The 16410-nt window shown below is 43.8% G+C and overlaps 1 protein-coding gene across 1 annotated transcript in view; it reads right to left on the bottom strand.

The window, feature by feature from the left end:
- Nucleotides 1-2994: 2994 nt before the first annotated feature.
- P2RX3 (purinergic receptor P2X 3) overlaps nucleotides 2995-16410 on the bottom strand; it is a 168211-nt gene continuing 154795 nt past the window's right edge. The window contains exons 11-12 of the mRNA XM_068258255.1: nucleotides 13975-14052; nucleotides 2995-7179 (exon numbers count right to left, since the gene is read on the bottom strand). Coding sequence (XP_068114356.1) covers nucleotides 7063-7179; nucleotides 13975-14052 — 195 coding nt within the window. The 3' untranslated portion in view covers nucleotides 2995-7062. The remainder of the gene's footprint in view (nucleotides 7180-13974; nucleotides 14053-16410) is intronic.

Here is a 16410-nt window from a genome sequence, read left to right as displayed (position 1 = left end):
CGAAAATCTAAAAATGTAAAATACATGTAAACATATACAAATAAGTAGTACATTTCTTCCAGAGTAAAATGAGCCATCAATTACTTGTCTCCTATGTTGCTGTCACTTACAGTAGGTTGTAGAAATCTGACATTACCGAGAGATTTTGGACTAGCCCATCTTCTCATAGGGGGTTTTCAAGGTTGTCATTATTTTTAAAAGCACTTAGTGAATGGCAGTTGCTCTGTCTATCTGCCAAAAAAGTGTACAGTGAGCAAGGAGGCTGGTCAGCATCTTTGATTAAATCTTTTTCAGGGAGTGTCTTTATAAAGAAAAAAAGCCATGCTGAGAGAGAGATGGGCTAGCCCAAAACCTGTCAGTAATGTCAGATTTCTGCTACCTCCTGTAAGTGACAGCATCATAGGAGAAAAGTAATTTATGTATGGGTTTTAAATTTTAAGATTTTTGCGACCATTCCTCTTTAAAGGAAATCTGTAATGACTTAAAAAATTTAGTTTTACTTACCTGGGGGTTATGCCAGCCCCGTGCAGTCTCCCTGTGCCCGCAACGTCTCTGAACGATCCTCAGGTCCCCCGCCGTGGTTAAGTCTTGTTATGTTATGTTACTTGCAAGTCGACGGCCACTGCGCCTGTGTGGCCCTGGCCGTGTGCGAGAGTCCTGTGCAGGTGCAGTACAAGAAAACCTCATACTGTGTCTGCTTAGGATGCTCCTGGCAACGGGAGCATGAACTAGGATGCACGCGGCCAGGGCTGCGCAGGTGTAGTGGCCTTACGATAATGAAACTTAGCCACAGCAGGGGACCGGAGGATCATTCAGAAATGGTGCGGGCACAGGGAGGCTTCAGTGGGCTAGCAGAAACTCTTTTTTTTAAGTCATTACAGGTTTCCAAAGTAAGCCCATGAGCAGAAAACAAAGCCTAAGTTATCCCACCCATCTCTTGTGCAGAGAACTGGATGTGGATGATGTGGGCGGTAAATTGTGCAACTAAACAACAAGATGCAACAAGTGCAAAGTATGTCCATGTTCCACCCTTATCTCTGCCTCTATCACCACCTGCTGCAACCACCTCTATCACATGTTTTCTGCTGGTCTCTAATGCTCTTCTTAGTTTAAGGGGGAGGAACAAATTGTTGTGCAGCTACAACCACATCTGACACATGAAAAGGGTATTTTGGATATGTGATACCTAGTGGTTGAAGTAGAACCATTAGGTGCAACAGACTTGAGGGTGGAAGAAGTAAGCCCCCTCACTGCTGCCGCACTTACCTGTGGGTTTGACGTGGCCGGGAAGCACTGGAGGGGGTCATTATGTGGGTGGAGAATGGAAGAAATTCAGTCCCCTCCCCCACACTGGGCTCCCGGCTTTTCAATACTTTGGTTGTAGCAGTATCAGACTCCTCACCTATGAGTTGGATGGATTGGGGATGGAGGGGGAAGTTTATATTAATAGTGCTGAACAAATTGGCATTCTGCAGTCATGTGACCTGTGGTTCAGGGAATGAAAGAATAAACCTGACAGATGCATGTTAAATTACACTGAAAGAATACCTTGACTGGCAGATAAAAGCAGGGCTGTTTTTAACCAAAGGCATCCCAGGCCATTGCCTAGAGTGCCATTTATCATAGGAGGCGTTGTGCCCCTGGATTAAGCCCTGATTCCGAATGAAGCCCCGTCCTGAATGCCCTGCCCCCAAACAAAGTCCCACCTACCATGGGTGTTTGATCACCCAATTCTGCTGCATGTGTGGAGCTGGAGGAAGTTCAGTATCCTGGTGGTCCCTGGAGAGCAGACACCACAAGGTCCGGATAAAGTAAGTTTCATGCAACCTCCACTGTGTCCGTCTGTGCCACCTCCCCCCTTTCTTGTCAGATAACACATGCATCATGGGTCTGTACAGGTATAATGGAACATGAGAAATGAATTTGGTTTACCAAGATAATTTTTTTTAAGACGCACTTACCATGTCAACTTTTGAAAAAAGCACAGCTTAATAGAAAACCTTGACCTATAAAGTAAAACCACATATGTGATCTTCCATCCCTATCCCCATCCAACTCCCTTATTGTTAGGCACAGTGGACATGTCAAAGTTCCAACAACAAAGCACACAACTGGAGAGCACTCTTCAAAATAAAAAACAAAAAAACCCCATGCCAAACCAACATATGCACACCTACTATGCGTTGTTAGGTCAGCTAAAACTTTTTTTAACCTTATAACAAGTAATGGGTAGGATGGAAGTGCCCAATGTGGTTCTTTTTTAGTGTTTTAAAATATAAATAAAAGTAAAAAAGAGAGGTAATCACTTACCAGAAGATATAGACACTAGTTCAACTGGAAAAATGATTATTCAAAAGGCACCTACATTCTAACCCCTATGCCATCAAGGCATTTTGTATTGACCCGAGGAAGCTGGCCATGACCAGTGAAACGTGTTGTCAGTTTGCTTTTTTACGACGCATTAATTTATCCAGTTGCACTGGTGTCTATATCTTCTGGAGAAGTAAGATATTACCTCTCTTTTTTATTTTAAAACAATTTACTGGAAAGTCTATCGGAGACTACAGGAGAGTGACTGTTCAGTATCCAGCAGGACTTGGAGTACCGAGCAGGGACGGGTAAATTCCTGTAGGCCTCACCTTTGTGAGTATATATCTATATAAGTTTATCCTTCTTATACCAAACTGCACCATTGGCCTCCCAGTCTCTCCCTATTTCTCGCCTAGGTATTCTTGGCCCCTACAAGAATCACAGAAGTAAGCCCCCCCCCCCCCCCCCATTACCTTATAACAGATTGATTTAAAACATCATAGCAGACCATTTAGATAAGTGCTAAGTGAATGAAACCCTGAGGTATATAATAGTTGTTCTTATGTATGAATTATAATCTTTATTCCTACTTATGAAGTCCATAGAACCCGTTATAGTCTTATAACGTTGCAATAGCATTTACAGCAAAAATTACAATATATTCTTTAGATAATGTAAGCACATTTATTTAGTTTAAGCCTCCAAGAAAAGCAGGTTTCCAGCCACAAATTTATCAGTATGAATTTGAGGTTATGTTCTTCTTAAATCCCTGACGTCCAGATGATCTTTGATTGGGTAAAGGTGCCCACTAATGATGCAATCTTTTTGTCCAATCTTACCACTGCTATTTAATATAAAGCATTCCTACCATACATTCAAAATATATCCACTCAGTTTACCCTTCCACTACATGGATTTGGTAGTATTGGACACAAAATATTGTATCAGAGGTTAAGCACTGTCTAGGCATCCCCTGTCCTGCAAAGCCAGCCCTGATGGATTGGTTCACTACCAGATTCACGTCCAATCCTAGGACAATCCAATCATGTGACTGGATCATGAATTTGATTGGAGGGGAGTAATATATGGGAGGGCTTAAAATGACCGCTGAGAATGAGAGAGGTGGCTACAGTTAAGCAGGCCATTCAGTACTCAGTTGCTTAACTCAACTACATGTTCAATTTGGTAAGCAAAAATGAAAATGAATGCCTAAGTCAACTGATCTTGATCAAACTATCTATTAAAAATCTATTAAAAAGGATATTACTTTTTACTTATTGCCCATGGGGAGAAGTAGTAAGGGATTCATGGCTGTACAGTTTTGTATGAAATTAGCAGTCCAATGCTAGCAATGGCAGCAGTTGAAAGTTGAGAAGTCAGGGTGGTAAAATTATGACTTCTCTCTGACCAATTTCCAATCAAGGAGCAATCATTCAATTGCCAGATATAGCTGATGTACATAAGGCAAACGTGTGGTGGGGTAGAGGGATGGGGCAGGAAAGTACATGAAGGAGGAGTTAGCATAGTTTCCCTAGACTCAAAACTGTACCTGCAAGACGCTTCACTCTGCGCTCCATCCTCCCGCAACTTCCTGTTCCACAGTGGATGCTTTGGCAGGAAGTGTCAGGGGGATGAGGCACAACAAGCACCACTGTGGCAAGAAGACGTCAACCATGTAAATTAACCCTCTCTGCAGCAGTTCCCTCCTCGGACATGAAGGGTACAGTTTTGCATCTTGGGAAACTTAGCTTGCACATCTCTTTAAAGGTCACACAGAAGCAGGGATCAGCAGAAACTATGCCAGTGCGAATTTACGCATCGTAGTTCACATCTACGCATCGTAGTTCGTAGGTGTAGTTTGAAAACTACGCTTACAAATTTACGCATAGCGAAGTACCGCTACGCGTAGCTTATGCCCACTATGCGTAGTTAACATGTATATTGCATAGTGAATTACGAATGCGTTACTCGCGGCTAATTTTCCGCATGCGATTGTATGCTTACAAATTTACGCATTGGAAAGGGGAATGTACGCATAGAAGAGTTCACTGTTTAAGCAAATAAAGAGGAATTCATGCGTAAAATTTTCTGCATGCGGGCATAAGCATCTGCATACACTACGCTTTGCGCTATGCGCAATTGCGTATTTTAACACGTAGTCTAAGAAATGCATACGGAGCGAATATTTGATTTCTCAGCCGTAGTTTGGCGAAGCGTAATTGCGTAAAACTACGCGTAGTTCCAGCGTAGCGAAGTTTGCTGACTACGACCATCCCTGCACAGAAGCTCTCAGGGTATTGGAGTTATAGTAGTAAAGAAATGTTTGCCAGGGAATGCCACTGCAGGCAAATAATAATAAAATGTCTCAGAACACTTTGTTGAAGGCTATTTTGAGGTGTCAATAAAGCTGAGGTCACTTCAGAAAATAAATATGAACCTCTTAGCTAAAGATGTTGAGATAGTTTTAGGCATTCTCTTGCACTCCTTTAAAGAGAAACCATAGCTATTAGGCTTACTTAACCCCTTCCCGACTGCCTAACGCTGATAGGCGTCGGGAAGTTGGCAGCCCCAGCACCGCATAACTTTAAAAGGTGTCAAGAGCTGCAGGCAGAGATTAGCAGGGATCGCGCACAACAATGTGCGCTCATCCCCGCTTGAATGACGGAACTCAGCTCCGTCAACAGTCTCCCGGCCGCTATTAGAATGTTAGACAGTGAAACCGCCAATTTACATAGTACAGCACTGCGATCTACTGCAGTGCTGTACTGGGGACAGCCATTCCACGCTGCTGTCCCCTAGAGAGGCTCCGATTGCGATCCCCTCTCATAGTCTGATGCCTATGAGAAGGGATCGCCCTGATTGACTGTCGTGGGGTGGGAGGAAGGGGGGAAATACAAATTAAAAGAAAATGTACATTTTTATTTACAATTTAACTGTAATTAAAAAATTTTTTTTAAAAAAAGCCCACCAACAGAAAGCTTTGTTGGTAGGCAGAAAAGGAGGATTCATTGACTGGCGTCTGCTAACCAGATAAAAGCAGGAGATTGCTCTAGCTGGAAGTTAGCAATTGTGTTTGTTGCAGTTAGCGTTCAGTTTAGAGGTGGTGGGGGGTGAGTTCCCTGGAGGTGAGAGGTCCAGGACTTGCCCACACTTCCCTCTAGGTATCGCATGGTGGTTTGGGGGCCCCAGCTAGTGAGAGAGACCTGGGGCCCCCGGCTGTCGTGCGGACCAGTGTTTGTGATTTTACATTTCTTTTTTACAGCTTCCAGGATGAGGTTGACAGGTGAGTAGTTAGGGAGGGGACCGTGTGGGAGATGTGCCTACATGGGGCGTCCCTGTAAAACGAAGCAATCTACAATTGCATCCAACGGAAGCCTCTCACCTGAATGCTAATTTATGCAATTCCTGCTAGATTTGGTACAGCAGGCAAAGGGTGTATAACAGTACACCTGATTGGCTGACTGGTGTCTGCTGACCAGATAAAATCAGGAGATTGCTCTAGCTGAAAGTTAGCAATTGTGTTTGTTGCAGTTAACATTCAGTTTAGAGGTGGTGGGGGTGAGTTCCTTGGAGGTGAGAGGTCCAGGACTTGCCCACATTTCCCTCTAGGTATTGCATGGTGGTTTGGGGGCCCCAGCTTATGAGAGAGACCTGGGGCCCCCGGCTGTCGTGCGGACCAGTGTTTGTGATTGTACATTTTTATTTACAATTTAATTGTAATAAAATTGATTTTTAAGAAAGCTCACCAACAGAAAGCTCTGTTGGTAGGCAGAAAAGGAGGATTCATGTGTGTGATCAGTTGCATGGCTCTGCAGCGAGCTATTAAAGCTGCAGAGTCTTAAATTGTAAAAAATAGCCTGGTCACTAGGGGGTTGTAAGCCTACGGTCCTCAAGTGGTTAATATAGACTGCTGCTTGATTAACATAAGGAGAAGAAATAAAATAGAATGTAGAAAAGAAGTCACATGACCATGGGCGTGTCTCTCCTGCCAGACTCTTGAAGAGGCTTACTAGCTAAGTGTGGAGGACTGATTTCCTGAACATGCATGGCGCCACCTCTTTTTGGAAGGATAGGGCAACAGAATGCAGGCTCCAGCAATTGTGTGACTTTCTAAGGAATTAGGTTATGCCCAATGTATCAGTTTCTGCTTTTACTATATCTCTACTATAATAGTGGATCAGTGGTGAAAACTTTACTACAAAGTTATGATGTAAGACAATGAAGACAAAGACAATTTAACAAGAATCAAATGACAGATATACAATGGAAGACGCGTAGAGCATAAGTCTGCTCTCTATACATACATAGGTCTGAGAAGACAAGAGTATAGGAGGTATAGTGGTTTCAGAGTGCAGGCTCTATAGACAGGTACAGACAGAATATTCAGATGGTGAAAGATAGTATGAGAGTATTGTGTCCAATCAAGTGCAGACTTTTTCATTTTCGTGAGTTCCGTCATAAACACCAGCTGCCATTTAGGTATAACATGCATCCTGTTTGGATGCAGCACTCTCACAAGACAAAGCAGGGTGAAGCTCCCATGCTGGGGTGCATGTGCACTATAGAATTCCAACAGTGGCCATAACACAAGACAGAGAGGAATGTGTACTAGATATTTGAGTAGCCTGCCAGCTAACACTGAAAGTGGGCTAAGAAAGGTGAGTGTTCCCAGGCCCAGGCTGGCTATCAGTGTCCTTGTGCATAGGAGTGGGGAACGGTAGCAGAAGAACGTAGCAAGAAGTATGCTAAATCCTATAATCCTATGGAGAAGGCCCCAGAGTCTGTAGATCGCTTTTCATCTCCACGACCAGCCAGTGTCTGGTCACTTTTGAATAAGTGACTGCCAAATGGTGGGCTAGTGTCCGAAATCTAGGGGAAAAAAGAGAGACATTTAAGTTACAAAAAAAAACATAAATTTCAAAATGGCAAATTTGTAAGCTACCCAAAACATGCTATTAGAGTTGAGCCACAGAATGCAAAACTTGGATTATTTGTAAAGCTCTGATTGGCCACTTAACATGAAGCAGAAGCATGAGCTTTCAGTTGCATTGTTAGTGTTAGTGAGGGTGTTCCCCCTTTGGCTGTGTGCGCTATTCAATTAATTTACAAAAATGCACAATTACTAAGTTCCTGTAGATAAAGCTCCAGAATATCAAAATAGATCTATTCACATTGCTGTCATTCAAAGAGGCTCACGATCTACCAAACTCTAGTGCCAGTTTGAAACAATGCCAATTAACCTACCAGTAGTGATGAGCACAAATTTAGCATATACGTAATTTTGCATCCTAATTAGCAATTAGGATGCAAAATTGTAATACGAAATTTCGGGAAAATGTGTACTTGATTTCGCATGTAAAGTAATCCATCCATAATTTCACGTAATTGCGTGAACTTTTGCTTAAATTTGTGCCGACTTTATTGGTTAACAGCAAAGCTGCCATCCATGCTATCAACACTAAAATTGTAGTTTGTGAGATAATTGGTTTTGAAAACACGAAGAAAAAGGGGTTTTTAAACTTTCATTTTTCTGAGTTCAAAACCCATTTTTCCTTTGCAATATCAAAATCATTTATCTATAAAACTACAAGGTCTTTTTGAAAAATTATTATTTTTTGTCTTGTTCCCAAGATTCCCCTTAACATATGTAGCAATGCCAGCAATGGTGATTATAGCATGTATGGGGGCTTTGGTATAAACCACTAAAGTCAGCATGAAATTACGTGGAAATGAACGTGAAATTACAGATGTATTGTAAAATCAACTGCATGTCCAAACCATGATTATGTATGGCCGAAAAATGATGTGAAACTTTGCGTAATCGTAATTAGCAGATTATGATGATCACTACCTACCAGCATGTTTCTGAGATTTAGGAAGAAACCAGAGGTCTTGGAGGAAGTATATTCTGCAATATTTACAGTAGCAAAATGACCACTAGCATTGAACTGGGGGTGATAAGGGCCTACAGTAGAATTTCCCTCTCCCTTTCTACATCTGAAATTTCCCTTGTGGGCAGCAGCTTATTGGGGGCACAGATTAGCTGCTGCACAGCGGAGACCACTGGATAGACATTATGAAGGGAAGTAGCTCAGCTCCAGCATGCCACTCATAGTTTTGAACCTCTGCTCAATATCCATCTGCACTGTATGGTTGGGGTCCAGTGACAGCACTTGTATGGCCACATGACATCTCCTGGCCTCCCCCTCTCCTATTTTCCAATGGCTGAGGATGTGAGCAGAAGACTGAAGACAGAGATGGAAAGTGCAATAGATGAATTGTGGAACCAGTTAACTTATCTACGGTATATGTTTTTGGGATGTGGGAGAAAATCAGAGTGCTTGGAGGAAACCCACACAGACACGGGAAGAACATACAAACTCCGTGCAGATAGTGCCCTGGCTGGGGTTTAAACCGGGGACCTAGCGCTGAAAGGGGTGCTGCCTGTTACTGGTGGTCTGGTCTTTCACTGTGACATGCTGTCTAATTATACTTTGTGGAAGGAGGTCCCTGCCTGATTTTGACATGCTGCCTAGTTGTTTTGGGGGGAATAGGCTGCTGCCTAGTTGTTCTTTGGTTAGATATTTATACGCTCACCTTTTTATTTTTTTCTGCAAGACCGACCTGATGCCACACATTTTACTAGCCGGGCCTCGTTTCAATTTGTGGCTTGTTCATCCCCTGGGCCATAGTTTCACGGATTGTCCTAGGTGCCATTTTTCCAACGTACACCACTTTTTGCAGCAATCTGTTTCTCTAGCCCCCTTTGCTTGGGGTGAACAAAAGGGAGCCGCCCTTTTCAGCGCAGGAAGATTTGGGCGCAGCAGGCGCCACCATAGACTATAATAGGAATTACTTCTATAGCGGCTCTCAGTGAGTAACGTCGGCGCCGTCAGAAGACGGAGCTGAAGTTGCTTTTAAAACACAATAATTCGGCTATCAGCAATTGCTGGAAGCTGAATTATATCATTCCCCACTATCCATGGCAGCCTGGAGGGGGAATAGTAATGAACACTGCCGGGACTTGTGCAGCAGCAGGATAAGCCATATACCGGCTGTATCCTGCAAATGTATGCGAACAAAGTGCGCTAACTAAAAGAATAAATTCAATTTCTCCTTTCAGCAACCAGAAAAGCTGTAAGTTATTTAAGCTGATAAGTCAATAGTAAGTTTACATTTTTTACTAAACAATCACAGTGACTGACAATATTGCTGGTATTAAAAGTCAGCTCCATCAAAACCATTCTTTTTTCAGTTTTGCATCTATATTAGTAAGTACAGATGATCACTGACATTCCTGCTTTAACAAAGCTTTTTAACTTTTTTATCTCTTCCGGAATGTTCCCTTCATCATTGAAACAAGCAATCATGATAACACCACTAATTAACAAAACATTCTTCAAACCCTACAGCCCTCCCCAGCTACCGTTCAGTCTCACTTCTTCTCTTTGCTTCCAAACTGCTGGAATGCCACATCAATTCAGAACTGTGTAGCGCTCTCACCATTCCACATTAGATTTTCAAATACCTGCTAGAGGATGAGCTATTTAGAAAAATTGTGGAAAGGAAGAACTGCCATTTCTACTGGTTAAGTGGGTGCTAAAAAATGCAGGATGACCACAACTGTGTCACAGGCAGTTTGAATGGGCAGTGCCATAAATGTCACAGGTGTTGCGTGATCACTATCATGTAACAGCAGTGGCGGCTCCAGGAAATTTTTTTAGGGGGTGCTATGCAGGTGCTGGACCAATTTCCGGGGGAGCTGACGACCTGCCAAAAATGGGTGTGGCTACAAAATGGGCGTGGTCATGACCGGATGAGGGCGGGGCTAACTGTAATTTAAAGTGAACCCAGGGTGAGAGTGATATGGTGGCTGCCATATTTATTTCCTTTTAAACAATACTAGTTGCCTGGCAGCCCTGCTGATCTATTTGGCTGTAGTAGTGAACTGAATTACACCAGAAACAAGCCATGCAGCTAATCTTGTCAGTTCTGACAATATTGTCAGAAACCCCTGACCTGCTGCATGCTTGTTCAGGGTCTATGGTTGAAAGAATAAGAGGCAGAGGACCAGCACGGCAGCCAGGCAACTGGTATTGCTTAAAGGGAGATAAATATGGCAGCCTCAATATTATTCTCACCTCGGGTTCCCTTTAAAAGTGCAACGCAAAGACAGAGGGCCCAAGTTTTGGTGACCCTTTTCCCAGAAAATTCACATAATTGTGCAGGTTTTCTCAAGAAAATACACGTAATGTGAGCAGATTTTAACAAAAAACACGTCCAATGACCCCAATATGCACAATCGTTATCAGATATGGCTCCAATATGCACAATCGGTAGCAGATATGGCCCCAATATGCACAATCGTTATCAGATATGGCCCCAATATGCACAATCGTTATCAGATATGGCCCCAATATGCACAATCGTTATCAGATATGGCCCCAACAGAGCAGGGACAAGGTCCTCCAGCACCCAAGGCGGAGACACCAAAGTGCGCCCCTCCATCCCTCCCACCCCAGCCGTCACACACTGATTGCTATTAGACTAAGAGGTTCCTCAGGGCCCCCAACCTCCCCAACACCTTAATATCTAGTTATCTGGCTTGCAGTCACTGCTATGTATCCCCTTTTCTTATTTCTTTCTGCTTCACACACAATTAGGAATGACAGCTGAATGAATTGTGCGCCCCCTCCTACACTGCGCCCTGAGGCTGGAGCCTCTCCAGCCTATGCCTCGGCCCGGCCCTGGGCCCCAATATGCACAATCGGTATCAGATAAGGCCCCAATATGCACAATCGGTAGCAGATATGACCCCAATATGCACAATCGTTATCAGATATGGCCCCAATATGCACAATCGTTATCAGATATGGCCCCAATATGCACAATCGTTATCAGATATGGCCCCAATATGCACAATCGTTATCAGATATGGCCCCAATATGCACAATCGTTATCAGATATGGCCCCAATATGCACAATCGTTATCAGATATGGCCCCAATATGCACAATCGGTAGCAGATATGGCCCCAATATGCACAATCGTTATCAGATATGGCCCCAATATGCACAATCGGTAGCAGATATGGCCCCAATATGCACAATCGGTAGCAGATATGGCCCCAATATGCACAATCGGTAGCAGATATGGTCCCAATATGCACAATCGGTAGCAGATATGGTCCCAATATGCACAATCGGTAGCAGATATGGTCCCAATATGCACAATCGGTAGCAGATATGGTCCCAATATGCACAATCGGTAGCAGATATGGTCCCAATATGCACAATCGGTAGCAGATATGGTCCCAATATGCACAATCGGTAGCAGATATGGTCCCAATATGCACAATCGGTAGCAGATATGGTCCCAATATGCACAATCGGTAGCAGATATGGCCCCAATATGCACAATCGGTAGCAGATATGGCCCCAATATGCACAATCGGTAGCAGATATGACCCCAATATGCACAATCGGTAGCAGATATGACCCCAATATGCACAATCGGTAGCAGATATGACCCCAATATGCACAATCGGTAGCAGATATGACCCCAATATGCACAATCGGTAGCAGATATGACCCCAATATGCACAATCGGTAGCAGATATGACCCCAATATGCACAATCGGTAGCAGATATGACCCCAATATGCACAATCGGTAGCAGATATGACCCCAATATGCACAATCGGTAGCAGATATGACTCCAATATGCACAATCGGTAGCAGATATGACCCCAATATGCACAATCGGTAGCAGATATGACCCCAATATGCACAATCGGTAGCAGATATGACCCCAATATGCACAATCGGTAGCAGATATGACCCCAATATGCACAATCGGTAGCAGATATGACCCCAATATGCACAATCGGTAGCAGAAATGACCCCAATATGCACAATCGGTAGCAGAAATGACCCCAATATGCACAATCGGTAGCAGAAATGACCCCAATATGCACAATCGGTAGCAGATATCGCCCCAATATGCACAATCCGTAGCAGATATGACCCCAATATGCACAATCCGTAATAGATATGACCCCAATATGCACAATCCGTAGCAGATATGACCCCAATATGCACAATCCGCATCACCTGAAAAAGAAAAGAAAAACCCATTTACTCACCTACAGCCAGAAGACCTTCTTTCCCGACCTCCTGTCCCGAGTCCCGACCTCATTGTGGCGCGCAGCGCCCGCGCGCCCACGATCCTCTTCCTTCCCGACGTCACCACGAGACTTCCTGCCTGCATGCAGAGAGCAGGGCTACGGGAAAATGGCCGCCCGAAGTCTGCAGAACAGGGCTCCGGGCGGCCATCTTACCGTAGCCCTGCCTGCTGCTCCGTGCTGCCGGTGTGTGAACTGACTTGGCGTCTTTTAGACGCCTGAAGTCAGTTCACTCCAGGGGGTGCTTTGGGGGTGCTTGGACAATTCTAGGGGGTGCTCGAGCACCCCCAAGCACCCCCCTGGCGCCGCCCCTGTGTAACAGGTATCTGATTCTCTGGGCCTGTGTCACAGGAGGCTGTGACCACAGTCATGTCACATATTTGAACACTCCAAAGATACAAGTGAACAAGTGCTACTGTTTGCACATCATAGGAGGCTGGGGGACCACTACTGTGTCACAACATATTAGGATAAGAGAGGAGCCTCTGATTAACACTGCGACAAAGGGTCTTTGCAAGGGGAAAAGGAGCTCATTGCCAATCACTCTTTTACAAGGCTACCCCATGTTAAGAACCACATAGGCTGCTATTGCTCAGGTGGTGGACTCTAAGCTCACCACTTCCACCTTTCTGGTAAATTCCAGCCAAGTTGTGGAAGAAGGAGTTTATAAAGGGAACCCGAGGTGAGAATAATATGGAGGCTGCCATATTTCTTTCCTTTTAAGCAATACCAGTTGCCTGGCTGCCCTGCTGGTCCTCTGCCTCTAATACTTTCAACCATGGACCCTGAACAAGCATGCAGCAGGTCGAGGGTTTCTGACAATATTGTCAGAACTGACCAGATTAGCTGCATGCCTGTTTCTGGTGTAATTCAGTTCACGACTGCAGCCAAATAGATCAGCTGGGCTGCCAGGCAACTAGTATTGTTTAAAAGGAAATAAATATGGCAGCCTCCATATATCTCTCACCTCGGGTTCACTATAAGGCCTGGAGGGGTTTTCTGTATTTGTCCCACTTTTCATACACTGCGCTTGCACGGTGTATTGATCCCTAGGAAAATGTTAATGCAAGAGCCCTCTTTCACTATTCATTTTCAGATCAGTCACAGGCCAGGTCATTTAATGCACTCAAGTGTCAGGCCAGAAACCCACTAGGAGCGATTTCTAATCGCTAGTGATGTGAAAAAGCTCTTGCTAATGCAATGCTATGGGGGATTTCTATAAAATCACATCGCTCAGGTGGGATCACACCCATAGCATTACATCAGCAAGAGTTTTCAAATCACAAAGCGCTCAGAAAATCGCTCCTATTGGGTTTCTGGCCTCAGTTTTAAATGCAGTTGTCTTGCTGCTAAAAGGGTAATAGCTATTCTTGGAAATCTTCTATATTGCCGTTCACCTTATTCAAGTGAAATCTGAGCGCTGCTTTTGGTGTGCCATTCAGTACAACTTTAATTCATGTAAGTATTTTCAGTAGGGATGTACCTCTTCAAACTTCTTTGCTTTATACTGATCTGCTCCTTTCAGGAAGTTCAGTAAAATGATATCACAAAGGACAGTTCCCTGTAACAGAAAACCATTGCACAAGTAAACAAAAAAGCCAGATTGGTTATTGGTTTCTATCACAGCAAATTAGATTGGCATTCATTGAACTTAAACTTGGAGGAGGGGGGAGCACAGAATTTCAGTCATTTGTGTAGTAAATGTGAACACTGCCTTATGTATCTGGCTATTATATTTGCTCATTGAGGCCCCTTTCACACTATGGCGTTGTGTCACTCTCCCTCGCCGCTCTCCCGCCGCAGTGGCCAATAACCTTAATTGGATTGGGCACAGTACCTGTGGTGCGATGTAATGTGAAGTGGCAGAAGTGTTTGTGGTGACACTGAGGCTGCAGCATGTTGCTGAGCGGTATGGCTGGGCGCACGATTGTATGACAGTCAATGGCACTGCAACAATCTTTATACATTGTTGTGGTAGCAGTGCAGTGCACATGCACATAATAGCAAAGTCACTATCTGGAAGTCGTGTGACGCACTTCATAGGGGACAGATGCAAGTGAGGTCTGACGTCACTTGCGTACGCATTTGAAGGGCAGGGGCATGCAGATTTCCCTCTCGCACGATCTGCCCCAGGGACCAATCTGCATGCAATGACGTGGTGCAATTCGATGCGGTAGGCTCTTCTGCTGCCTGCAAATCGCAGTGCACCATATGTGTAACTGCCCTTAAGGACCGTTATCATTAATGATGGTAAAATTTGAGATATATGTAAACACAAACATATAAAACGTACATTTCTTTCCTTCTTGAACAAGGAAAACAAAAGTTTGCTCTCTTAAAACCGAAAGAATTTGCGATAATTCAGGTTGGAGTGAGCTTGAGATGTCTTCCAGTGCATCACTGCTGAATATATGCAAATTAACCATTGTACCCTTAGAAGCTAAACACACCTCCAGAACCGCTGGAATGCAATGATGTGTCAGCTTGTTACTTTGTACAGAGCCATAATAATCCAACATGCATACAGACTGTTTTGGATTGTTTGATCCTCATCAGTGCATGACATGGATTAATTTGGCTCTATGGAGTAGGGCTTGTAGCACCGAGAGGTACAGACTAAACAGCAAGCTCATGGTGAACCAGAACTCATTGGCGTGTATAAGGGGTTACAATGGTCCTAAAAGCCCCCTTACTAATTTTATGCTCAAGTTATTTTGTCTGTTTACTAATTACAAAGTCGCAAATTACAGTTCATCTGCTCTGAAAGCTGCCATTGCATTTATTGCATATCTGTTGTATTTATATGTTAAAACCTATCTAGTCATCATTTTTCAGCTCTCTCTGTGTCTATATGTGTGCAGCTCAGTTTCAGCACTAATGCTGACTCGTTGTAGCTGAAAACGTAGTGTAAACAAAAGATAATGTTATCAGCTCTACGGATTCAGCAACAAGCTTTTTACTGAAGAAGAAAGTGCTGTGGTTAACGGAATGCTGTTCTGCTACCATTTTTTTAGTGGCAGTAGGTTTAATGCTGAATACACACCATAAGTTTCCGCGTTCGATGCGTCCGTCGATATGCGTCGATTCGATTATTTCCGACATGTCCAATTCGCGGTTCGATGGATCGTTAGGTCGATTTGCCATACTTTACATGGCACTCGACCTAAAAATAATCGAAATGCGCTCGGAAATGCTCGGAAATAATCGAATCGACGCGTATCGACGGACGCGTGCGACGCGGAAACTCATGGTGCGTATTCAGCATAAGACACCAGTATCTGTTCATACATAGCACCAGTATATGATTTTTTTTTTAATTTTTATTTGGTGTGCATTGGAGGAGGGGTAGTCTTATATGGCGAGTATATCCCAAACTCTATATTTTAACTGGAAAAGTTTGGGAGGTCGTCTTATATGCTGGAATATACGGGGGTATATGAAGATCACTCATTTTTTTTCTTTCAAGCCAGGTCATATTTTCTTTGGGAGGGGGGCATCTAAAGTTTGGCTGAGGCTCCATTCAAAGTTTGGTGGGGGGGACATTGATTTCTAGTTATACTCCTGGTGATACTTCTTTTATAGTAAGAGTAATGTGACTGTACTGGACTAAATCATGTCACATATAGGCCCTGATTACTACAAAAATTCTCCTGAGTTTCCTCAAAAATATGTTTGCACCTCATTGATAAATTACCTTTTCAGCCCTCAGCCAGTAAAAAATGTCTCAAAATAAGCGCTTATTTTAGCTCGCGGATGCTGGGCGCTGTCAGAGCAATAATGCTATGCTGCGCACCCTGCGTAACAGTAATTCGGGGCTCCGGGAGTTGCCGGACCCTAAATTACATCTCCCTCCAAGTTGTTACAACTCGGAGCGGGAGTAGTTTTTAACGCCACCGGGAAGTTTAGTGGCAGCAGGGAG

The sequence above is a fragment of the Hyperolius riggenbachi genome, chromosome 10 (genome assembly GCF_040937935.1).
Source record: "Hyperolius riggenbachi isolate aHypRig1 chromosome 10, aHypRig1.pri, whole genome shotgun sequence".
Taxonomy (NCBI): domain Eukaryota; kingdom Metazoa; phylum Chordata; class Amphibia; order Anura; family Hyperoliidae; genus Hyperolius; species Hyperolius riggenbachi.
The sequence above is the reverse complement of the archived record's forward strand: the minus strand, read 5'-3'. Positions and strand labels throughout refer to the sequence as shown.